We start from the raw sequence: 25,642 nt of genomic DNA on the forward strand, positions 1-25,642 counted from the left end.
TTGGACAACCTGTTTCAATGTGTGTTTATGCTTGACAGATGAGGCTGACCAAGCTATGTAGTCTGACCAGCACTATGGACAGAAGGTCCTTCTGTAGAACTCCAGTTTGGTGTAAAGGACCTTTACAATGCCTCAAATGGATGCAAATTTCATAAAATACAAGTTCTAATCTTTCATACTTTGTCATATATATCCTCCTTATTCCTTCAAGTCAAGGCAGGAACTGCACTGTGTAAGTAAAGGCAACAAGATTTACATGTCTACTCAGCATCTCAGCACAGCCATTTTCTTAGCTATTCTCCTCAAATCAAAACCATGCTGATACATTAGAGACTACTTTTAATCAAGTCTGTAGGACCATATGAAAAAGGACACATTTTTATTTTGAGTTAGTGTAACCATATCATTGAAGAATTTCTGAAAACCTCTAAATTGCGAGTCACCACGGAGAACGGAGAATTTACTGGCATCATTTTGTTCTCCAGTTTTTATATCAGAATGCTATTTTAGAAGTAGATCATTTAACAGTGTGTTTTTTTTTCCTGCAGGGTTTTTGTTGTTTGTTTGTTTTTCTGGCTTTTTTTTTTTTTTTTAAATAAAACTTGAGTTTTCCCGAGAGTACATGAGTGCTTTAAAGATAATACAGGTTTGCTGTATACTTAGCTCTTTAATGCTACTAAATGATAGGTTCCGTACTCTGAAGAATAGTCAGCCTATGGATTGAAGTTCTAGTGACATTAGACTACTGCTCTAGGAATTTGGATTTAGAGGTAATAGCATTATGAATGCAGAATCTTTCTCCCTAAATAACATTTAACACCAGAGATGGTGCAAAGGTCCAATGCATTTGTCCATTCTAAATCAAAGTTCTCGTCTGAATACAGGCATCTAACAACTACGAACAGGATTCATAATTCTCTTTTCTCAAGAGGGATTGCTAAAATTGCCAGCATTGCTTCAGAGCACCTTTTTTTCATAGCAGAAGTTACAGCATTCACTTAGAATTGTTCTGAAACAAAGATGCTAACACATGTCTGAACGCTTGGGTTTTACTAGCCTGAGCCATTTGCCCAGTGGTGAGACTTTTGGATTCTGATTTCTCCTAAATTTGCCATTCCTGGGATTGTTGACCTGAGAGCTATCTAACATAGAACTGTTCTATGGATCTACAGAGGGTTATTCTTCCTTGTACTCCTGTTGGCTCCATGAATTTGGCATTATATTCTGGTAATTAAATACATATAATTATACATATATGTAATTAGAATATACCTCCACCCAGCAGCCATGAGACTTCCACGGGCAAAACAAACCCTTTGAATTCCTGACAAAAGTTCAAGCTACTGGGTTTGTGACAGTAAAATAGACACTGGTACCACTGTCTAAGGGAAATCTAGACATCACGTGAGTCTCTGCTGCTGTTCCGGATGATTTCAGTGGCTTAACTCAGCCAGGAGATATTTGAGCAGATGCAGAACTTTAGCTGTAGCATATATTGAACCTGCAAGTTATCAGGGAGGTTACTACTGAATTTCACATAGTTCCAAGTTCAGTTAGCTACTGAGTAGATGTTTTCTCATTTGTAATTTGAAGATTGGCACCTGAGATTTATCCCTATATTATACCTGGGACTGACCACCTTTCCTGTATATTGTCATAACTCCAACTACCACTGAAGTTGAAGATAGGTGCCTTTTTCTTATGGTGAAATTCAATTATAGTAGTTCTGATGTTCAGTAGACCAAACATGAGAGAAAGGCAGAAAAGGCTTTTTATGGTTTCATTTTGCCCATGCTTACTCCTACTGAAAGTTATGACTCAGTTGGGAGAAGAGGAGGCCAATATGTAGCATTGAATGATTCATTACAAGTATTTCAGAACTCTGCAGTGGTTATCATTAAAAATTTTATAAATGTCTTTTCCTGGAGAGAATCTGATGGTTCAGCTCTTCCAATGTAGGTTGACTCAACTTCCCCCCAACCCCCCCCAAAGAAAGATGGGCAACAGTAACTTCACGCAAGGTTTTGTCTTCCAAATTTCTACATTCCTGTGAGACAATCTCAAGAATATTTGGATTTATTACTATTCTCTAAGTTTTGAACTGGCAAACAGAATATATCTTCAAGGGGAACTGGGCAGTTGCTTATTATTCAAAGACCTGAAAAGTTCTTGAGAACTAAGAGAAGTTAACATTTATTTTTTTACTAGACTAACTTGCACAGATGAGCTTCTGTCTAAAAAGTACACAGGCAGCTTTACATTCACAGCTTTGTAATCCTTCACGCAAGCTACCCTGGCAGTATTTTCCCTTATTTTTCTCATGCTATTGCTCTCCACAGACTTCGTAATATTTTCACAAACGCAGACCATGTTTCCAGAGGAAACTTCAGCTGTCAGGATCAGAAGATAAGTCAACTGTTGCCACGGATTTGTGATTTTTTGTTGTCAGTGTTCCACATCATAGCATCATGTAAAGCACTGGCAGTTAAAGAGTTAATGTCCTGATTTCTGGGGACTACCTTTTTTGGGTGCTTGGTTCTCAGAGGGGGAGGAGAAGAGCTGCACTCCCCAGGGGTCTTTGTGTCTGGAGGGGGCTGGTGAAGCCACCTGGCAGACTGGGAGGTCTCTTCATATGTGGCAGAGAAACACGTGGTCCCCTGCATCTTACGGAGTAAGAATCTCAGCTTCAAACTCTCTCTGTTCTGATTTATTGGCCCCAATTTCGATATCATATTTAGTAAATTAAAGTTCCTTTCACCCTAACGTTTGGGGTGAAAAAATAACGATGATATAAGGAACCATATCCATACCAGTCTCAATTTTTGACTTCCCCTTGTTATTGCTCCATGTCTCTGAGGCACAGGTAAATAAACATGCAGCTCAGTATGAAGTGAGCCAAACCCTCTGCAACAGCTGTGCTGTCAAGACTGAGAGTGACTAAGGAAAAATCACCTTATGAATTAGTGAACTGATTATGGTAGTTCAATTAATCCATTGCTAATCTACTGACATCAACCACCTGCATGTGTTTATTCTTATGAATTTTGATGAAAAGTAATTTTCAGAAAAGTACTTAGGGACAAGGAGTACTCACAAGAAAAAATAAGCAACTCTTTTAGTCTACTCAAGATTGAGGACAGCTGCATGTCTTCAGCATGTTACAGCAAAAATGGCATACAGATGCTGTTGGATGGAACTAGCACATGCTTCCAAAATTGCAAAGATGGGAAAAAGGCAGGAAAGCTCCTGCCTTTCTTGAAAACAAGCCAAAGCGTGTTTTCATTAAAACTGTTCACACAGTACTGTAGGCCAAGCACTCCAATTGAGTAAGGCTCACCATATCATAAAAGAGCCACACAAACATTCAGGCAAATGCGGCTTGTTCCTTGAGAATCCCCTCAGTTTCAAAAATGAATTTGTGATGCACAATGGTCATCCTCTGTGGCAGTCATCTGTGGTACGGGCGTTTTTTTCAGCAGAGTAGGGGACTGTGATACGAACACATTGAAACATGGTGACCACTTAGCAAAATGGCTGGGCTGAGGCTGAAACAGATTGGGAGGGCCACAGCCTTCCCAGGCAGATGACCGCATCTAAACAGAGATCCTGTGGAGCAAAATAGCAGTCCACACCTTCAGTTGCAGGGAACTTCAGCATCTGGAATTTTCCAAGGGGCGTAGAGCAGAGAGGAATGTCATGGGTGCATGTATGCCCAGCTCAGTGAATTCTTTGGGCAAGTGGCCATGTTGTGAGCAGAAATCACCAGGCAGTGTAGTATTTGGGAATGCACAGTATTGTGCAGTGACATGGGCATACCAACAACCCTGCCGTAAGTCCCTGTAAGTTGAAGGTAAGCAATCTCCCTTCGGCTAAACGCTTCTTTAGAGGAGCTCTGCCCCTTGTCCATGATCACTTGTTACATCTCCTGCCCCAGTCAGACTTCTATGACACAATGCCCTGAGCTTCTCCGTTTTCCCATTCTCCTCTCCCAGCTTTTCTTTCTGATTGCTATAGCTATACAGGGCAGCAAACTGGCTAGGCTGATTAGCAGAGCTTTAAACTAGATTTGATGGGGGAATGGGATGCACTTCTGAGTGACAGAGGAACTCTGTCACTTTAGGAAGCAACAGGGGAAAACCTCAGAAGTGTCACAAAGGATTTAGGGAGGGCTCTTCTAAGAAGGCAGTGTGGCTAATAGCCCAGCTGAAGTGCCTCTACACCAATGCACACAGCATGGGAGATAAGCTTTTCTTTATTAGACTAAATTGAATACATGACTTACTGTCTGCAAGTACATAGACTGCTTTACATTCAGAGCTTCATAAACCTTCACTCAAGCAGTTCTGGCAGTACTTTCCTTATTTTTCTAATGTTCTTGCTCATGCTGCTATGCCCACGGTATTGCACCTTAAAATCCCGATAATGTTGTTTTATCTCATGGACAATGGTGGCTGCCAGTGTGAGAATTATATGTTTTTCCTCCTTTTCCTACCCCTTGATTGTAGCATTGTCTCACTCCAAAATATAGACACTTGTCTTTCTGTCTCGCATTGGATGCATATAGAGAGACGTCTGGCCAATGTCTCACACCCATAAGGATTCTTATGCTAATTGCCTCATGGCTTCTGCTGGAACAATGAAGTTGCATCATTATCAGACCCACTCCTGATGATAGGCATGTAGCCAAAATCTAGGTTGTACTGGTAGTTCACTCGTATGGTTTAGTTGTATAAAAACAGCTAGAAGTGCTGTTGCAGAGGTACCAAATCATGCTTCCCTCCTAGTAATGTTCAGTAAAGCTGAACTGTTCCACTTTTGCAATGAGCAACATGAAGACAAATAGGCGCATGGTAACTGACTCAGGAGCGAGCAATCACTTCCTGGCATAAACCCCAACGACTACGTAGACTATTTTCTTAAAAAGAAATGCCTGTTCAAAACAATTTGATAAATTATTTCATTTTGATAGGGAAAAATAAGTAGCAATGAATACTGATGTTTTCATTCTCCTGACTATGTAAAAAGATGTATTATAAAAAAGAGAAGCACATTAATGGCTTAAGCTACCATAGGGAAAAACAAAACAAACAAAACTCATGTATTGTAAATGAAGAGTTTGGCTATGAAGACTTTCGACTATAATTGTCTGTAGTGTTTCTACTGAGATGAAGTATGTTGATTAGCATATGAATAACTCTCTAATTTTTTTGGTAGAAAAAAAAAGTAGAAATTATATACCTTTTTACCATACAAGATGTCTGTGATTGCGACTTCTAAAGCTGGAAGAAAATAGAAAAGAGACCTTTCTTAATCATTCCTTGATGTTAATACAAAGGCAACAGGAGAAGCAGTTGAAACAAACCATTTAAGTTAATACACACTTGGCAAACAAAAAGCAGTGTAATTATATGACTTCAGTCTCTCAGAGGAAAGAGATGTTTTTGTTCAGTGACTGCTGATATCTTGTAAAATGCCCAACATAAAAATAGAAAATGAAGTTAAAACATACAAATCTCTTCAATTTGTCTCATCTTTCTTCCATGCACCACTAAATCATTATGATTAATGTCATGGGAATTTACAGAGAAGAAAGTAAAGTGCCATCATAGTTTGACAAAACTAGAGATATGTTTCCTTTCATTGCCAACATACAATGGCTATTTTCGTAGTTCTATTACATAGTTCTCTGTCCTGTTACAGGCACAGTGGTCTTACGTGCTATTCCTGAAGGCTCTGGTTTATGAGCAGGAACAGGCTTAAGAAGCGCCTTGTTGAAAGTGGAATGCTGGTCCTCAGCACTCTGTCATATAGATGTGGCATATATGTCACAACAGTGACCTCCTGTGGTAATTTTACTGCTTCATGTTCTCTTGAGTAAAGCAGGACTGTTTCAAATCTGTGGCAAATGTACAGCAGTGTCCCAGCCAGGCAGAAGCAAATCTCTCCCTATCCATATCCAATATTGGGATCACAAAAAAACGTATCCTTCACATCTATTGTTGCCATGTATGGAAAGGCATTATAATTAAGAGAATTGACCATTACCACACTGGGAGCCTTTTGGTGTCAGCACAGGGCTCTGAAATTTACTGATACTTGCCAATTGCCATTTGGTTTATCTAATGGCCATTCTGGAGAATTGTAGGGGTAACAATTGTAGGGGTAACAATTGGACTTGACAACATTTCTTGCACTTCCAGCTGATTTTCAAAGGCAGTAAGAGGATGGATGGCATCAGAAGGTAACTTGTATCATGGAGGCAGATATCCAAGTTCTTACCTACCATCAACAGCTTGACTGCTCTGCTGACAGGGGATGTTGCAAAGTACCAATCATTACCTGCAACCATCATCTCGGGACTTAGAATCATAGAATATCCTGAGTTGGAAGGGACCCATAAGGATCATTGAGTCCAACTCCTGTCTCACACAGGACCATCGAAAAATCAGACCATATGACTGAGAGCGTTTATCCAGCTGCTTCTTGAACTCTGTAAGGTTGGTGCGGTGACCAGTGGCCTGTGAAATGTGTTCCAGTGGCCAGTCACCCTCAGTTTAAGAATCTTTTCCTAACCCCCAAACCTGACCCTCCCCTGAAGCAGCTCCACACCATCCCTTCGGGACCTGTAGCTGTCACAAGAGAGCAAAGCTCAGTGCTGCTCCTCTGCTCCCCTTGTGAGGAGCTGCAGGTGTCTACGAGGCCTCCCTCAGCCTCCTCTGCTCTGGGCCGAACAAACCAAGGGACCTCAGCTGCTCCTCATATGTCTTCCTCTCAGACTCTTCACTATTTTGTAGCCCTCCTTTGGACATGTTCTCATAGCTTTATGTCCTTTTTATACTGTGGTGCTCAAAAGTGCACACAGTACTCAAAGTGAGGCTACATCAGTGCAGCGTGGAGTGACTGGACTTCCTTTGACTGGCTGGCAATCATAGAATCATAGAATCATCAAGGTTGGAAAAGATCTCTAAAGTCATCTAGTCCAACCATCCACCTGTAGGGGAAAGGAACGAGCTGTGATGGGAATTTCAGATGCCTTCGTCGTATTTTGCTCTCTGTCAGGATCTCAGATGATCCTGAGGGGAGGACTGGAAAGAAAGAGCGGTCTCACCAGTCCATACCTGCACCTGCTGCCGTGCATGTGGTGGCAGGTTCCCCTTTGAAGACTTGCAAGCCAACACCCTGAGTGAAGCCTGGGAGACCTGGGTTCCCCTGGCCTGTGCAGATCGAAAGGAAACATTGTGTTTCACCCTTCTCCTGGGGCATCCAGTCTGAAAGCTGTTCTGGTTTCAGAGCCCGTGCTCCCTGGATACCACCTCTTTTGGTGGCTTGAACTCGCACAGTCCCAGGTCTGCCCAAAGCCTGAGCTGATGATGACCCGTGATGGGAATCTCAAAGGCCATGTTAGCCCCAGGCCTGGCAGTGCTTGCTTCTGCATTTTGCCTTAGTTCCCGACAGCAGCAGGCAAGCTCTGTCTTCTGCTTTAAGTTAACTCTCTGTGTATGGCTGGAGTGCAGCTGTTGTGGTGATCCCTGGGCAATCCCCACTTTGTGCCTGACTCGAGCCCCATCTCCTGGCCAGCAGGACTGTCCGTCAGTGCTGCTTGTCGTTGGGCATCTCGACAGGAAAAGCCCATTCCTGCCGTTTCCGCGTCCAGAGTGCTGGAGCGAGCAGCCTCTCCATTCCTATGCCTGTTGGTCAGAGTAGAGCTCTGGAGGTTCCGAGGCAATTCCAGTGTTCCTTACATCCAAGGTGAGCACCCAGCTTTGGCTGGCTTTGCAGGGGAGCTGGGAGGCAACTCTTTTCCCCTTCGTTTTCCTTCTGACGAGCACTCTCCTTTGTGTTCCTTCCAAGGCAGTTCAAGAGATGATCAACCAAGTACTGGAGAACCTGGAAGCAAGCCCATTCCAGATGCCTGATTATGCCTGCAAAACTTCAGGTGCCATTCAACTGCAGAACCAAACAGAGCACAGATGTTGGTTCCAAAGCACTTCCTGTCCAGTCTGACAAGATGGGCATTTGAGCAGTGGCAGGGGATTAGGGGTGAGGAGTCCATGGCCACTTTGTCCCCTGACAATGTGCTTGCTGAGAGAGTCTTTAGTGGGCTGGAGCACATCTGAAAAGCACTACACCTACTTTGTGTTGTTTCTCATGTGGTTGTCACTTTATGTGGCCCGTTAGGATTGTTGAGTGAGTCCCTGCATTGTGTTGCAGAGGGATAACACAAGGGAGAACGAAGGGAATATCACTGTTGGGATGTATGACTACTTAGAAGCTCTTTTCAAGAGGACAGTGCAAAGGCAGCAGGCATCGCTGGGCTGCTATTCATGGGGAAAACAATGTCAGCAGCCCTTGATTCCTCCTGGCCTTGCTTGACCACTGTGCCCATGTTTTAATTTGCAGGTGCTGCTATCATTCATTCCAAGACTTCTCCCTCCTGGACTGGAAGTGGAAAAGTCTTTTGGCAGTCGTTGCCAGTGCTGAGGATTGCCTTTACCCTTGTCCTTGTGTCTCAGCCTTCTTTACCTGTGGTCTTCTTGCAAGGACCTACTCCCCTCCTGTGTCTCCCTGCTGAGAATTTCTTCTGCCAGACTGCCCCAAGTCCTCTGTGCAAGCTTCTGCCAGGCTAGCTTGCTAGTCTTCCCAGCCATTGTGGAACTGTCAGGCTGGCACTGAAGGGGAACCCGTAAGGTGCCTCGGGAGATCTGGGCTGTGAGAACGCTGGGGCTCTTAGTGAACCCAGGTGGGCATGGACAGCATACACTGCAGGAGGGTCCCATGTTGTGTTTGCTAGCCCATCCTGGCACTGCTTCTGAGCTACCTGCACAAGTCGGAGACTTGGCTGGTCCCAGTGGAAGGAGGTGGGACTGGATGAGAGGGAGCGATCGCTTCCTCTTCTAGGAAGGGCTCATGCAGGTGAGCCCTTCTTTGGCCTGGACAGGTGCCTTTCAGCCACAGCAGCCCCTCCTTGTCTTTGACAAGTTGCTTCACAAAAGAAGCCTGAGAGCTTCTGCAAGTTGTGCACCCAGCTCACTGTCATTGAAGTATGCCTGTGCTTTGTAGCAGAGCTGATGGGCCAATCCACCTCTTGAGCTCCGCATGCTCGGGCAGGAATTTGAGCCAGGACACTCTTTTGCACATGAACACTATTTCTCCTTCTCTTCTTTTTAGCCTGACAATCATCCAGGAAACTGCTGGCCCTTCCCAGGAAGTCAAGGACAGGTCTTCATCAAGTTGCCTGTGCCCATCTTTCCCACAGCAGTTACGATAAACCATGGAATTCCAGCAACAACATACCACGCAGACAGCATCTCCAGTGCTCCAAAGGACTTTGCTGTCTATGTAAGTGATTCCTCTAAGCTGTGGGGGTTTTGTGTAGTGTCTGATGTGGGGGGTGATTGCAGATCCAACGGGGCGGTGGCATGCAGTTCTTCCCTGCCTCAGAGGAGAAACAGTCTCTTCAGAGTTGCTCCATTTCCACAGTATTCCTCTTTTATCCAATGTAGTACAGCAAAGAAAGTTTCCCATTCTTGCAGTGAGTTGGTAGTTTGAGAGGCTGTGGGAAAAGGAGGTGGCACAGTGGATGGTCCTAGACCTTCTTTGCTTCCAGTCCCCATGGGGCTTTGTGATCCTCTTCCAGCAGTGCATCCCTCTGTCCTGTTTTCTCCAATCTTGTCTTTTCTGTAGGGCCTGAAGGAAGAAGATGATGAGAATGGAATGTTCCTGGGAGAGTTAACTTTCATGTCAGGCCAGAATCCCAGCCAGACCTTTCAGCTGAAGGTATGATAACAAAGAGGGACATGAAGTGCAGGAGATGATAATCAAGGCTGACTGGGGGGAAGCTTCCAAGCCAGAAGGGTATGAGAGTCCTCTGGCATTTCTTCTGCTGCCACTTACTAAAGTGGCATATGCCCGGAGTGCTGTGCTGCTTCTGTTTCCTTCTGGTCTTTAAGCTTCAGAGCTACTTCAGCTTTTTGCTCCACTAAGCTTCAGCTACTCTTGCAGCAGAAATCACCATGACCAAGTGGGTTCAGACTGCACACAAGTGGCCAGCTCATGTAGTACGCAATACTGTTGGCGTGCTACTTTCACACTGGGGATGTGTGGCTTCCCAAGGATTTTGTTGTTGCTGGTAACAGGCAGCATAAGGGAGGCCATTCTGCTTGGGTGACTTTTAGAGAAAGGAAAGAGAGCAACACCCCTACATTTTCTATGCATGAGCACACACCTCAAAGCAAGTACAAAGAACTTGCCAACGTATTTGCTGCAGCTTTTGGTAGCTGTTTTTTCCTTTAAAACTCATGTGGCCAAAGAGGTGGAGCAGCGTAAGCAATGTCTTGATTGTGCTACAGCAACATATCAGCATGTCAAAAGACCTAGCAAGACAGCCTGAAAGATGTTGCACGAGTATGTTGCTCCCGCATTGTCAGTGGTCAAAGAGAAGAGAGGATAACACAATTCATTTCTTTTTCTCATTGCAGAATGAACACTCTGGGTTCATCAGTTATGCAAGGCTGCAAGTGCTGAGCCACCTGGAGTACACCTGTGTGTATCAGTTCAGGCTCCACGGCAATCCAGCCCGTGACAGTGACGCTGGGGAAAAGCTATCTGATCTACCTCAGAATAAATTACTTCTCCCATGTTGAGTCTCTTTTGCCCATCAGTGTAACTGTTAAGAGATATCCCTGTCTTTATCTCAACCCATGAGCTTTTTCATCCAGTTGGGGAGGAGGAGTGAGTGAGCAGCTGGGTATGAGTTGGGCCCTTGTCTACAGCAAGGCCAGCACAACTGTGTATTAGGCCAAAACCTGCGCAGGAGGCTGAGTGGATAGAATGTGCCCTCAGCAAGTTTGCTTATGACACACCTTAGCCACTCTTGGTCCGGATGGCACAAGTGTTTGATCCCACGATTCGTTACCTGTTCTTCAGAGATATGGAGCAACGAGAAGGCGAGCATGGGGACTGGTAAGGATATGGTTCCTTTGCGAGTTTTAAAAACCTGTTGCTCCTTAGTCTTCTTCTGAACTGTACAGATACTGCCTGCTTCACCATTCTTCACCATGCTTCTCCTCCTTCATAGGCAAACTAAGGTTTGGAAGATGGTTGCCCTGGTGCTGCTCACTGTCTCTGTGGTGTCTTTGGGTGAGTCTCTGTAGAGCTCAGACTTGAGGATGGTTCTTTCGGAAGCCCCCAGTGGTTTGTTCTGCCCAGGGATAGGGGAGTGTGCAGCCCAAGGCAGAACCCCAAGTGTTAACTCACGGTGTATAGCGAGTTTTGTGGAATTCCTGACAGATGTGTACTGTGTTGGAAGGCATTCTGGAGGTGTATGGACAACAGCAGGAATGACTCCAAGGTAAAAAACAACCTCCCTTTGGCTAGATGCTTCTTTCGAGGAGCTCTGTCCCTTGTCCACAGCCACTTGTTACCCGAGTCAGACTTCTATGACACAATGCCTGTGCTGAAACTGAAATTCGGGAAAGAAAGTTACAAGAAAAGTTGAAATTAATTATATCACAGATGCCCACCACCTGTAACCCTTAAAAGATCCAGAAGCTGGTATCTAGTGTCGACCCTGAGATGTGGGATGGCGCTATCTGGGACTCTAGTGATGATGAGCGACCTTCCCCTACAACCACACTCAGACCCATTGTCAAGACGGAAACAATGACTGAAGCAGGCGAAAATGACCAGCCTGGGCCTATTACCATCACCACCACCAGGACAATTCTGTGGTCCCCGGCCAAGTAAGCCAAATTACAAGAGAAATACTCTAGGACACCACAGGAATCAGAAACAGAATATCTTTGGAGGGTGTCTTTGACAAGAAGAGATAGAATTATCTTAAGTGATATGGAAGCCTGTGGATTTTGGGGTCCTGGTGTCTTTCTCAATATAATACCTGGACAAGAAAATCTCCCTCTGACTGCTTGTGCAGTGTATTAGGCAGGAGGAATCGACCCACAGGACTGGGGTGACCCATTAATCATATGAACAGCCAGCTTTTCAGACCTCATGTCATCTGTATAAAAAGCTGCCTGTATCCAGTCCATGTATCAATGAGGGGTAGTAGCTGAATCTCCTATGCTGGCTCCGCTTGATCCTGATTGACTCACTCCCCTACTCTGAGTTCTCCTCGATGGCCTAAAGATGTTTGTGGCAGGAATACAGGACCACATCAGGAATGCTGTGAACAGCAGGGGGAGTATGCTAGACCAGATAGATGGCACCCCCGATCCCTACCTGGAATGATCTGGTGCAGGATATTATTGGTTATGGATGTCATATGGGATGGTCCGCCAGACAATTAGTAAATGCTGATGGGCCCTCAAGGAGGGTTTGGTTTGTGCAGCAATATACTCAAAGACACAACCCAACCCACAAGGGAGGATGGTATCCAACCAATTTAAGGGGGATATGAGGTATATGATCCTGAAAGAAATAGGTTGTGGAAACAAGCAACAGAACTGGGCATACCAAGACAGGTCTACATCACACATCCACCTCGGACCTGCAGAAGTTAGTCCAGCTTGTTGATAATGACAGAGACAGAAGCCAGAGGGGCCCATCAGCTCCCCCTCAGTCCTCTGACAGGGAAAACAACCTCATGAGATTCGACTTCTTAATTGGGACCCATACAGGTATCCCAAAAGCAGATATTTAATGATTTAATCTGGGCTGGGATTCAATTTACAAAAATGGATTGCCAGCCCAGTCGTGTCCTCTTCCAGCTATGGAGGCAGCTGGAGGAAAATCAGAAGCTTCAAAATATCCCCAGAAAAGCAGGGGTAAGAATTATTGAGCAAGTACCAATAGGAACGTGGAACTTGGATTTCATAGCTCCAAACAAAAGGAAAGAGCCTCCTCAAGTGACCCGGACCACTATCTCCTAGCCACCTGAGGAAAAAGAATTGGTGACTACATTGTTTGCGTGATGGGGGATGCCAGCTCCCCTGCACCTAGGGCCCCCAGATGGGACTGGAGACCCTATGTTGAATTAACTATTTTTTGGTCCCATAAGAACCTACAGCAAAAGATGGCATTAGTAGACATGGGTGCAGAAACCTCAGTTATTTATGGTGATCCAACTAAATTCCATGGGGATATAGTGATGACTGGTGGGTTTGGGGGACAGGCCATCCCTGTAACCCAGACATAGTTGAAGTTAAGTGTCTCCCATACTGGGAGTATAAAGTGTCTGTTGCCCCAGTCCCAGAGTATGTACTGGACATAGATATACTATGGGGTCTGACTCTTCTGACGACTGGGAGAGTTCAGACTGAGAGAGAGGTGTATTAGTATCTGATATTAAGAGGCCATGCAAAACATGAGCCTATTCACCTGACAGATCTGTGCCGGACTACTACTACTAAACAGTATAGACTCCTGGGGAGGCAAGAGGAAATCTCTAGAATGGTGCAGGAACTAGAAAAAGTAGGGATCATAAGACCTGCACACAGCCTGTATAATTCCCCCATATGGCCAGTACGGAAGTCAGATGACACATGGAGAATGACAGCAGATTACAGAGATTAAATAAGGTCACACTGCCCATTCATGCAGCTGTACCCAATATTGCCTCCCTGACAGACACATTGAGTAGGGAGATGGAAACCTACCATCGTGTCCTAGATTTGGCAGATGCATTCTGCAGTATTGCCATTGATGAAGAATCGCAAGATCAGTTTGCACTTATGTGGGGAGGCAGGCAGTGGACCTTTCAGGTCCTGCCACAAGGGTACGTGTACTCACCTACATATTGTCATAACTTAGTGGCGTGTGACTTAGCAGATTGGAATAATCCCAATAACATCAAACTGTACCACTATATTGATGATCTCATGTTGACATATGACTCACTGGGGGCATTAAGAAAGAGAGTAGATGCACTGACTACCTATCTACAAGAGAAAGGATGGGCTATAACCCCACAGAAGGTGCAAGGACCAGGCCTATCGGTGAAATTCCTGGGTGTGGTTTGGTCAGGAAAGATAACAAACAAAGTTCAGGTGTTCCCAGTCCCTACAGCGCCAAGGCAGCTGCAAGAATATTTGAGTATATTGGGGTACCGGTGTTCCTTTATACCCCACTTAGCACAGCTGCTGAGGCCTTTATACCAACTCAGAAAGCCCAAAAATGGGACTGGGGCAGAATGGAACAAGAGGCCTTCCAGCAAGCAAAACCAGCTGTTAGACAGGCTCATGCACTGGGTATATTCAATTCCCAACCTTCCAGCCAAACCTGATGTCCATGTTAATCAGGATGGGTTTGGCTGGAGCCTATGGCAGAGCTAAAATTCTGTATGAACCTCAGTTGGGTTCTGGTGTCAGGTCTGGCATGGAGCAGAAGAGAGGTATAGTATGATTGAAAAACAGTTATTGGCTACCTATTCTGCATTACAGGCAGTAGAGCTGATAACCCAAACATCTGAAGTCACAGTTAAGACCACCTTTCCAATTCAGGGGTGAGAGAAAGATCTGACCCACCTTCCTAAGACGGGGTGGCCCAAGCACAGACAGTGGAATGGGACCGGGGAAGAGTCCCATTCAGGAAGGGAAATATCCTGTTCCTGAAGATGCCTGGTATACAGATAGGTCCAGCAAGGGTAACCTGAGCAAGTGGAGAGCAGGGGCATACCATCCCTCCACTGAAACAATCTGGTTTGAAGAGGGGGATGGTCAGAGTAGCTTATGGGCAGAACTGCGATCCGTGTGGATGGTTATCACCCAAGGAAACCGGTAATGATATACTGAATATCTGCACAGATAGCTGTGCTGTGTACTGGGGGCTCACTCTTTGGATTGCACAGTGGACCACCCAGGAACTGACTATTCACGCCTGACCAGTCTGGGGCAGAGATATGTGGTTAGACATATGGAATGTGGTTAAACACGGGACCGTACATGTCTACCAAGTTTCTGACCACCAACCTTTACAGTCACCGGGAAACAATGAAGCTGACACACTAGCCCGAGTTTGGGGATTGGGATTTTATGATACATTGCATACAGAGAAATGAGATGAGATGACGGGTTGCAACTGGACAGTTTGGTTTTGAAGCCTAACTTTTGGTGAAGTGTACTGTGAGGGAAAAGGTCATGGATGAGTATGTTTCTCATTATTGATGTACTTGATAACAACTGATCTCATCTAGTATAACCAACTAAGGTCCTTTCTAGTTTTATGCTATTCCCTTTTGCGCCTCTAATTTTACTCTTGTAAATAATATTCCGAAGATACTAAAGGCCATAAAAATCTTGAAACTGTACTATAACTTTTATGACATCTCTTGGTTACTTTCATAATGGCTCCTTTTCTTAATTTAAGATTTCTCTAACACAGGTAAAGCTCCCAGCTATATATGCTAAATAACCAAGCAGAACAGCAAATGTTTTCTATGAACAAAGAATTCAGTGGGAAAAATAAGCTTTCCTTCTGACCAATGTAAGTAGCATGCTTATAGAATTGATTCATCTCCTAATCCTGCAGCCATTTGTGTGTGCAAGTAACATTATTCTGAACTTGCAGAGATTAGGGGGTTTGTGCATGGCCTTTGTGAATCCCTACTGCTGCTAAACCTGCTGACATTTAGGGCTGAAATAGTTCTATAAGCAACTGAAGTAACAGGAATTTAACTTGTATGGTAAAGCTATTGAAAACATCTTTGCTTTAGAAAAAGTAGGCATCAAGTTGTGTGGTAAAATAGCTTCATGAAGCGCTCTTTTATTGCATTCAGAATGATCTGTTCTTTTGTTGTCAATACCAGTGAACAGATGGAATTAATGATGCACATTATAGTTTCTGTGAGTGTAGATTACAGGGTTGCAGGTAGGACTTCCATTTTCTGCAATCATGTCAGCTATACCCTAAGAGAAAGTCAGGCACAGCAAAAATTCTTGTAGCTCAGAATTTGCTCTATTAAAGTGTTATTGTGCTATCTGTATCTGTTGTAGTTTTCAAGGAAATACATAGCAAGCATTACTTTCGGAGCAACCTACTGATATTTACTATTAGTTACCTATCAATTATGCAAGGCTATTCTGTGCAAAAATTTCTTTCTACCTAATGCCTGTTTTGGTTTACTTACGCTGTTGTTGCTATTTGTTGTCAATAGTCCTTGACCCTACTTTTTTTTCAGAAAATTTTGTTACAGTTGTCATCAGTACATGTGTTTATGAAATAGATTATTCTTATGAATTATTATAAAAAGTAAATGTATCCATGTGATTAAATATCCTGGCTTTCCAATGGTTGTATTGGATTAAAAAATTATCCAGTGCTTATTTATGATTTTAAAATGTACTTTTGTCATGGACAGTATCAGTAGCTCTGAAGTATATCTCTTCCAAAACAATTGGAAATAAAGGCTAAAGGTTAAAATACTCCTCCTTGTTGAAGACCTTTTGCTTATGCTTGTGTATACATTACAGATTGATGTGACTTTCTTAAACTTGAGATATCAGTGTGTGGAAGACTTAGTGACCAGGGAGTTTAGTTTCTATGACACTTCAGCGCCTGCTGAATCAACTTTTTTGTCTTCCGTTAATATTAAAAATAGTATATTTGCAGTAATTTTGCTTTGCATGTAAACATGAATATATATTTAAAATTACATATATATTGCACCTCAAATACTATGTTCAATTTTGGGCTTTTCACTGCAAGAAAGAGTTTCTGGAATGTGTTAAGAGCAATGAAGTTGGTGAAGGGACTGGAAAACAAGACACATGACAAGCAGCTGAAGGAACAGAGGTTGCTTAGCCTGGAGAAGAGGCTGAGGGGAGACTCCATAGCTCTCTACAACTACCTGAAAGAAGGTTGTAGTGAGGTGTGTGTTGGTCTGTTTTCTCAGGCAACAAGTGGTAGGACTTTAGGAAATGGCCTGGAGTTTGTGCCAGGGGAGCACAAACCTTTCCTTCTTCATGGAAAGGATGGTTAGAGTCTGGAACAGGCTGCCTACGTGAGTGGTGGAGTCACCGTCTCTGGAAGTATTTAAGAAACATGTAGATGGGTGCTTAGGGACATGGTTTAGTGCTGTACTTGGTAGTGTTATGCGATTGTTGGACTTCGTGATCTCAAAGGTCTTTTCCAACCTAGATAATTCTATGATTCTGTGGTTTTGTGCTATTGTTTAGATGAAAGCCCCTACAAAACTAAGGGATGAAGTCAGATCTCAGTCTGGACCTGAAATAGGGTGTGTAACGTGAGAAGTTGCTTTTCAAACTCATCTTGCATATCCAAACTCGAATCACATAAAGGTCGCTGTATTGGGAGGAATAAAGACCTAACAGTTCAGCTATAGAGCCTTAAAGTGCTCTTTGTTAGCATTAATCAAAACGTTGAATATTTCCTCTTTCTGTCTTGAGATTCTATGTAACATTTTTGCACACTGACGCTTTTCCTATTGAATTTTGCCATTAATTGTGAGTAAAGTGAAAGTACTTTGGATTTCTGAAACCTCCAAATTCGTTCATTTTGTGGTAATTGATTTGTTTACTGTGGAGTGTGCCTTAAATTGAATACTTGGGATATAAAGAAAACTGAAGATTTTTGCAGTAATAATGATATTGTTGTTTGATTATAATACTAACAGAACAAAATGATGGATATACTGTAAAGTTTGGTTAAAAGTCATTATGCTGTATACTTTGACATATACATATTTTATATTTTCAAGGTGCTCTTTTTTCCCCCCACAAACTGTGAAAAAAAATTGCCCTGATTTTTTCAGTTTTTCTTATTTCAATGTAAATAGAGGGTTCCTAATGCTTTTAACAGTATGGTTTCTTCCAGTCATGTATCTCAATTCAGTTTTGACATTATTTTCTTCATGCCTTCAGGTGAGCACTGAAGGAAGCACTTGTATTTTCTTCACACTTGAGTACTTTTATCTGCTTATTCAAAGTAATTGACAGTATGAGCATCTTGCAGTTTCTTTGTGAGGTGAAACTCTGTCTGTTGTCTGCTTCATAGTATAAGTCCAAGACGCATCAGACAGGAGAGATAAACCACTGCATATAGAAATCCATAGCTCATTTGTGTTGTGTTATAGTCTTGCATCATAATGCAAACTTTGCATGTAGCTTGTCGATATTCTTAGCTTAAAGTACTGAAATTTATATGCATTTTTATGTGAGAGAAAGTCAATGTTAGTTGACCTTTTTATTCTCAAGGTTGAAGTTATAAATACTTTAATCTGTTTTTATTGCAGATTCTATCCAGAGCCATCATAGTCTGAATCAGCACCTGCAAGCAACAAATTGAAGCCACAATTTCAGGAGTGTAAACAGTAATTAGTAAGGCTATTGGGTAAAGTAAGGTATTATATAACTTATGATAAAGCCCACTATTTACATCTTTGCTTGATTACTTTTATCTTATTAGATTACATTTGTAGTTGGACTCATCCCTGATTGAGTAGTTCAGTTGTTTTATAACATGGACGAATACCATTGTGCTAGATTACAGCAAACTTCAAAGAAAAGCTGCCAGTATATATACCTAGATTTTTTCCTTAATATATATAAAGAAAACCTGAAGTTCTACACCAGACCTGTTGACATTTCCCATTGTTTTAAAGGAGATGCATCAGTAGGGTAACAGTGGCATGGGCTAAGTTACGCATATTTATATGTTCAGCCTTATAAATTAAATATATATATTTATCCTGAATTTCAGAATACAACAGAAATATTATATGCTAAATAGCTGTGTTTACTCAAAGCAACAAAACAATTTGTACTTTAAAAAAAACAATGTATCTAAATTAATTAAGGATACCAAAATATACATACTGAGATTCTAACACTTATTTTGTTACTTGCTTGAACTAGGATATAACCTTAAATGCTATGAAAAGTTAAATACTTTATAATAAAAACCATTAGAAAGTTGATCCATTTCAGTATGACATTTTTACTTATGCTATAAAAAATAAAGTTTTTCATAAATTGAACTGTACTCTTATGTTTGAGTGCACTCATTACATTGTACGCCTCTGAATCCAAGAGCTGAAGACTTTAAAATGTTCTACTGAAAATACATTTATCTGAACAGTACATGGAATAGAGCAGTTTGGTGGGAAGGAACCTTCAGAGATGATCTAGTCCAACAGCCTGACCACTTCAGGGCTAAACAAAAGCTAAAGCATGCTGCTGAGGGCATTGTCCAAATTCTTCTTGAACGTTAACAGGCATGGGGCATCAACCCTTGGAAAGCCTGTTTGTGTTTGGCCACCTTCTCAGTAAAGACATTTTTCCTCATGTTCAGTTTGAACCTCCTCTGGTACAACTTTGTACTCTTTTGTGCCTCCTGCCATTAGTGTCCAGTGAGGGGAGAATAGCACTTCCTTTTCCACTTCCCCTCCTCAAGAAGTTGTAAAAACCAGTGAGGTTGTCTCTCAGCTTTCTTTTCTCCAGCCTAGACAAACCCAGTGTCCTTATGCCCTCCTCATAGGATGTGGCTTCCAGCCTTCTTACAAGCATTGCCCTCCTCTGGATGCTTCCAAGGACCTTAACGTTCTTTTTACGTTGTGGAGCCCAGAGGTGCACACAATACTCAAGGTGAAGTCACACCAATGCTTAAAAAAAAAAGGAAAAACATGAAAATGGCTTAATGCACAGTTACTGGCTAGTTAACAAAATTTTCCAAATGTAAAAAAAAGTCTAAGTACATGAAGCTGCAGCTGAGAGGAGGAAATAAAAAATACTATTTTAAGTTAGTTTTCACTTAAAAAATTGTTCTGCAGATTATATTCAGACATGTTGAAATCTTTAATTTTGTAGCAGAGTTTTAAACAATTTTCTAGGCTACAGTACCAGGTGATGTCAGAGCTGGAGCTTATGGTGTTGAAACCTTACCAGTAGAAAAACTCTCCTGTCATTACAGAAGGCCACTAAGTAATAAGCCTGTGTGAAGAAACTGGGTATGCATAACAGGCAAACTGTTAATACCCTTGGAATTTCAGCTATATATATATATTTATTTTCTCACAAAATTCAGTAATCACCAGTAGTTGCTTACTGTTCTGGGGAAAATAAGCACAATTTCATTATTTTTTTCAGAATTACTCAGTTATATTTATATACTTTCTCTAGAAATTTAGTGATGTTCACTTAATACAGCCCTTGGTTACCATTTTTTATTTTTAGCATCTATAAAAATGTATTAGAGAGCTGGGCTTCTTGTTCCCAGCAATGGTAAACTGCAACATTAGAAAGAATACACCTTGAGAGTCTTTGTAGCATAATTAAACTTTGTGAAGTATCACCAGTAGCACTGCTCTTTCAGTCATACTTTGATATTCTGATTCTAGGAGGAACTTTTTTTGCAAGTACTGCTTTCAGTTAACTGATTAAAAATGCTTAACTGTTTAAAAATGTAAAAGAAAGGAGAAATGGGAGATGATTAAACTCTAGTGTTAAATTACTTAACAGCGAGGCAGCCAAATCTTTTCTAACTCTCATCAGTTGAGTAAGAAGTTTTATTTCTTCTTAAACAAAATTGAAATGAATTCAATATATATTTCTGTAGAAAGCTTTCTGTAAGGTGTTCAGTATAAATTTACCTGAAGTTGGAGACCATAATGTCATGAAAAAGTAAGAGTATGGATATTTAAAAGTATTCACAAATTTATAGATCTCCTGCTCATTTGGACTTAAAGGTACTTGCTGTATCAAAGCCCAAAAAATCAATTCATAAAGAATTCCTGTGTGGGTGTTCACAACTCTGGTACTGCTGACCTGAGGATGAGAATTCGGTCATTCTTTTCTATGGTATGGTTTCCTTTTCTTGTTAGGTCTGCACAAAGTTTCCTAAAGTACTTTTATTGTTCTGCTTTGCATAGTTTGATGTATAATCTCTCTTCACTAATCTTGAATGATGTTCCTCTATGTTGGAGTTCTTGTCTAAGACTGTCCATTTTAGGGTGTCAGGGTGGTGAGGTGCTGGCCCAGGTTGCCCAGGGAAGCTGTGGATGCCCCATCCCTGGAGATGCTCAAGGCCAGGTTGGATGGGGTCCTGGGCAGCCTGAGCTGGTGGATGGCAGCCCCACCCATGGCAGGGGGTTTGTAACTAGGTGGTCTTCAAGGTCTGTTCCAACCCAAGCCACTCTATGGTTCTGGTATTTATTATTGTTTTTTTCTAAGAAACTGTTAGATGTGGAACAACCAAGATCCTAACTTAGTAACTCAGCTCTGTTCAAGTGCTTTACTGTAGTGTTCTTAGTAGAACTCCTTCATAGTAGAACAACTTCTTTGTATATTGGTGGTTTTAATTTTAAAAGTGTAAGCCATATCCTATTTTAAAAATTATCTTCTTATTTTTCATACTATTAGGTATTGCCCAGAGGACAGTCCTCAAATTCTCAGATGTTTCCTTAATGTGCCATTAATGTATACCCAACTTTCCTTAGTCAAGCCAAGGAGGAGTTTGCTCTGCACTGTCAGCCAACTGAGTCTTCATAGGTCAGTTTGAATACCATGAGTTAAAATATTAACAACCTGAAGTGCTGTTGGAGTCTAAGATTTCTTCATATAAAGCAGGTGGCAAGCCCTGGAATTTGTGTTTGCATGTTCAGAATAATGGAAAGCTGCAGCAACAGCAAAATTTACAAGTTCTTCAATAAACATCAAATAAAATTAGTGTAACAAATCAGAAAGTTCCAAATGAATTCAAGGGTGGAAAAGTTTTCTCAAGTTCGCCTTATTTCACTAATTATGTCGTTTTGTTTGCTTTACAGTGAACAGTCATGCAATGGCTAAGTTTTCAAAGTCATCAGCAGTTGCATTTAAAAGCAATGGAAGTTACTAATTTTTGAAGGATTTTCAGAGAGCTGCTGAAGTAAAAAGCTGGGCACTCACTCACAAAAATCTAGCATTACTTGTTTTAAATACTGGAACATTTACTTAGCTGTATTGTGCTTCATCTCTGAGCTGAATATCTTTAATAAGTGGCATAATTTCATTTTTTTCAAACTGATTGCTTTGCAAGCTCTAAGATGAAACAAAAGTGCAATTACATTTTATGAATTACAGCCAAGTATACTGAATATGTGAATATTTTTAATTCCAGATTGAGATTTAAAAATAATTTGGCAGTTTGGATACATGAAGAATAACTTTCCTGTTACATGCAGCCACTTAACTGTAGGAACATCTAATGGCTATTCTCATTGTAATGTGACTGAATATATATTTCATTCTTATTTCTTCCATCTTTTTAGACTAGTTTAAATATAAACACTTATTTTGTGTTGCAATGAAACAAGAAAAAATTGTTCATTTATTTCTTAAGCATCTGTAATGTCATTGAGTTCATCTTATCTGTTTCTTCAAAACTCGTGTCTGCATTGAACGTGCAGATTTAGTTGAAAAAGATGTAGAACTAATCCTGTTTTTTTTTCCGTAAACAAATAGCCTGTCCAGTATTCTGTTTCTGAGATTCTTTGTGTGTTGTTTTTCAAATTGTAGTTACATATCATGCAATAACCTGTTTTTGATCTTTTTGTTAGTTTAAAAAAAATGGAAGTAGAGAATCCAATCTTGTTACTTTTTGTCCTATTAATAGTTTTAATGACATTAAATGTCCAGAATGACTGGACATACAAAGTGTGGTAGGTGACTGTATGAAAAATTGGGCTTCAGAGATTGACTATAAAAATGCTTTGTGGTGAGCAAGAAAGAGTATTCTTTTGATAACAGGACTGTCAGCCTTACTTTCTATAGATGCCATTTCATGCAGTATCAAGTACTGCATTCATGGTCCTCCAAATCAAGGCTACAAGGGTTCCACAGCCCATCATGATGTTGAAGATGGAGGCAAACAAGACATTAAACATCTTTGCTTTGCCTGTGTCCCTGTTTGTGAGGTGACCATCCTTATCAAGTAACAAACCAAGGTTATCTCTGTTCCTCTGTTTACTGTTAACATAGTTTTTTTAAAAGCTCTTTTTGTTGTCCCCGACTGTACTGACCAGCCTCAACTCTCATGTAGCTTAGTCTAGGCTGCACAGTTTTTTTCCTTACAATGGCATCTCTGTAGTCTTCCAGTGTTGCCTGACCTTGCTTCCAGCAGTCGTACGCTTTCTTTTTCCACCTAAGCTCTAAAAGAAAATCCCTGTTCATCCAAGCTGGCCTTCTGTCCTGCCTGCTTGTCTTCCACCATTTTGGAATTGCCTGTTCCTGTGTTCTGAAGAGGCTGTACTTAAAAAGTGTGAAGCACTGATGGACCCTAATGCCTTCAAAAGCGATTTTCCGGGGGCTCTCACTAATTAGTTCCCTGAGCAGCCTGAAATCTGCTTTCCTAATATCCAGAGCTGAGATTTTGGTGGCAGTTTTTCTCCTATCTCCAAAGAATTTAAAATCAGCTGCTTCATGATCACTATGACAAAGGCATCCTACAATTGCTACTTCATCTGTGAGACCTTCTCTGTTTATGAGCAACAAACCTATGTAGGTTACTCAAAGTAATGCCTCCTGTTTATTTCTGTGGGAACTACAACCGATAGAGCACTATTAACCGATTGAGCACCGATAGAGCAGATTCTCATCTACAAAACAGTATTTTTCAACATGGTCTCCACCATTAACTATGCGTTTTACCAATGGTGAACAGGAGTGTGCATGCTGCTCTTGTAAAATTCTGCACCAGTCAAGTGACCTGCTGTTGCCACTGCTGAAATGCACCCCCCCATCACCTTGTTGTGCTCACATCCACTGTTTGGTCTCCATAAACATTCAGCAAGTGTCAGTGAATGTCAGTGGGTGCCATTTCTTCTGCATGGAGGAATTCCGTGACACACCTTTGCTTCATCTGGATGTCAGACGCCATTTTGTCAGACTGCCCCTCTGCTGCCATCCATCACACAGCAACAAAGTGTAAGGAAATGCTGGTGGGAAAGTTCAACCTCTACTGCCATGCCACCAACGTCAGCCTCTGATATTGTGGGCCAACATCATAAAATAGCAGACATTAATTCAGAGCAGCCCTCATAGGAGGACACCTTATGTCGTCAGCTTTGTTAGTACCTGTGCCAAGAAATTACCATCAAGGTGTTTTAGGAATCTCCTGGACCTATTTGTATCAGCTGTGTGGTATTCCCAGTTAATATCTGGCAAGCTGAAGTCCCCCATAAGGACAAGGGTGGTTTGCTCTGGAGGTTTTGCATAGTTCCTTAAAGAATAATTCATCAGTGTTGTCATCCTCGCTGGGCAGTCTATAGTAGACTTGCCCAGAGACATCTGCTTTATTTGCTTGTCGCTTAATCATTAACCAGAGTCTCTCAACTGTGCCATCGCCAACTATAAGCTCTGTAACTAGCCCCTCCCTCACACACAGTACCTGTCCTTGCCTTGCCTGTCCCTGATGAAAGCCCCAGTAACTTCTGTGCAAAAATCCTTTCTCCCTTCTGAGAAAGGTACATCCAGTCAGGTGCCTGCAGGCCTGGTGTTGTATGGATCATCCTATGAATAAGAAACCTCAAATTCTGTTGGTTACACCAGTGTTAGAGACACATATGTATCAACTGGGTCTGCCTGTTCAGTTCTGTTCTCTTCTACTGAAAGGGTAGAGGAACACGCTACCTGTGCCCCCATTGCTTTAGACAGTTGCCCCAAGGCCCTGAAGTCCCTTTGGATTGTCCTAGGACTTCTTGCTACCTCATTTGCTGCCATGGAAAACTAATAATAGTTGGAGGGCTGTACTAGGCTGGTGAGTTTCCTAGTGATGTCTCTTAGCCAGGCCCCAGGAGGGAGGCAGCCAACTTCCCTGTGGGTTGGGTCTGGTCGGCATATTAGGCCTTCTATTCGCCTCAGAAGGGAGCTGCCTATGACAACAACCCTTCTTTTCTTCATGACAGAGGTGTTTGTGATACAGGGGACAGGCTGAGTTGCCCTGGGTGAGCCCCTCCAGCCTGGATGGACCTTCATCTACACCACTGTTTGCTTGTCCATCGAGTTCCTGAGCCTCATGTCTGTTGTATAAGGGCATCTGGGAGGGTGGGGTAGGCAGAGAGGGGATTCACCTGCTACCCTGAGCAGAAACCTTCTAACTTTACCTTCTATCTTTTCTTCTGTCTGCTTCTATCTCCCCTGCCTCTCGAGTTCCCTCCTTCTACCTGGTGATAAGATGCCAGGGGATCCCTTGTTTCTTGTGTTGTAGCTGATACATCAGTTCCACATCTTGGGGCTGGTGCTCTTCAGTATCTTTATCAATGACAGCAGGATTGAGTGCACCCTCAGCAAGTCTGCTGATTACACCAAGCTGAGTGGTGCAGCTGACACAACAGAAGGAAGGGATACTATCCAGAGGGACCTGGATGTGCTCAAAAAGTGGGCCCGCATGAACCTAATGAGGTTCATCACGACCATGTGCAAGGTGTTGCACTTGGATCGAGGCAATCCCAGTTATGAGTACAAACTGGGAGAAGAACTCATTGAGAGCAACCGTGCGGAGACAAACTTGGGGGTCCTGGTGGACAAAAAGCTGGACATGAGCCCACAGTGTGCACTTGCAGTCTGGAAGGCCAGTGGTATCCTGGGCTGCATCAAAAGAGGAGTGGCCAGCAAGGAGAGGGAGGTGATTGTCCCTGCTATGCTTTGCCCTTGTGAGGTCCCATCTGGAGTACTGCATCCAGGCCCAAGGCCTCCAG

The 25,642-nt window shown here is 42.3% G+C and overlaps 1 protein-coding gene across 1 annotated transcript; it reads left to right on the forward strand.

Moving 5' to 3' along the window:
* Nucleotides 7,381-10,643, forward strand: SUN3 (Sad1 and UNC84 domain containing 3). The gene is made up of 6 exons (XM_021386385.1): nucleotides 7,381-7,461; nucleotides 7,852-7,936; nucleotides 8,401-8,504; nucleotides 9,169-9,339; nucleotides 9,685-9,777; nucleotides 10,479-10,643. The coding sequence occupies exons 1-6, from the start codon at nucleotides 7,381-7,383 to the stop codon at nucleotides 10,641-10,643; spliced, it is 699 nt and encodes a 232-aa protein (XP_021242060.1).

The sequence above is a fragment of the Numida meleagris genome, chromosome 2, assembly GCF_002078875.1.
Source record: "Numida meleagris isolate 19003 breed g44 Domestic line chromosome 2, NumMel1.0, whole genome shotgun sequence".
NCBI lineage: Eukaryota > Metazoa > Chordata > Aves > Galliformes > Numididae > Numida > Numida meleagris.

Bases quoted from the DNA above. Each gene is read 5' to 3' on its own strand.
- SUN3 (XM_021386385.1), top strand. From the start codon at position 7,381: ATGGGAATCTCAAAGGCCATGTTAGCCCCAGGCCTGGCAGTGCTTGCT. The intron at 8,505-9,168 runs GTGTCTCAGCCT...TCTTCTTTTTAG, and splicing joins TTGCCTTTACCCTTGTCCTT to CCTGACAATCATCCAGGAAA. The intron at 9,340-9,684 runs GTAAGTGATTCC...TCTTTTCTGTAG, and splicing joins CAAAGGACTTTGCTGTCTAT to GGCCTGAAGGAAGAAGATGA.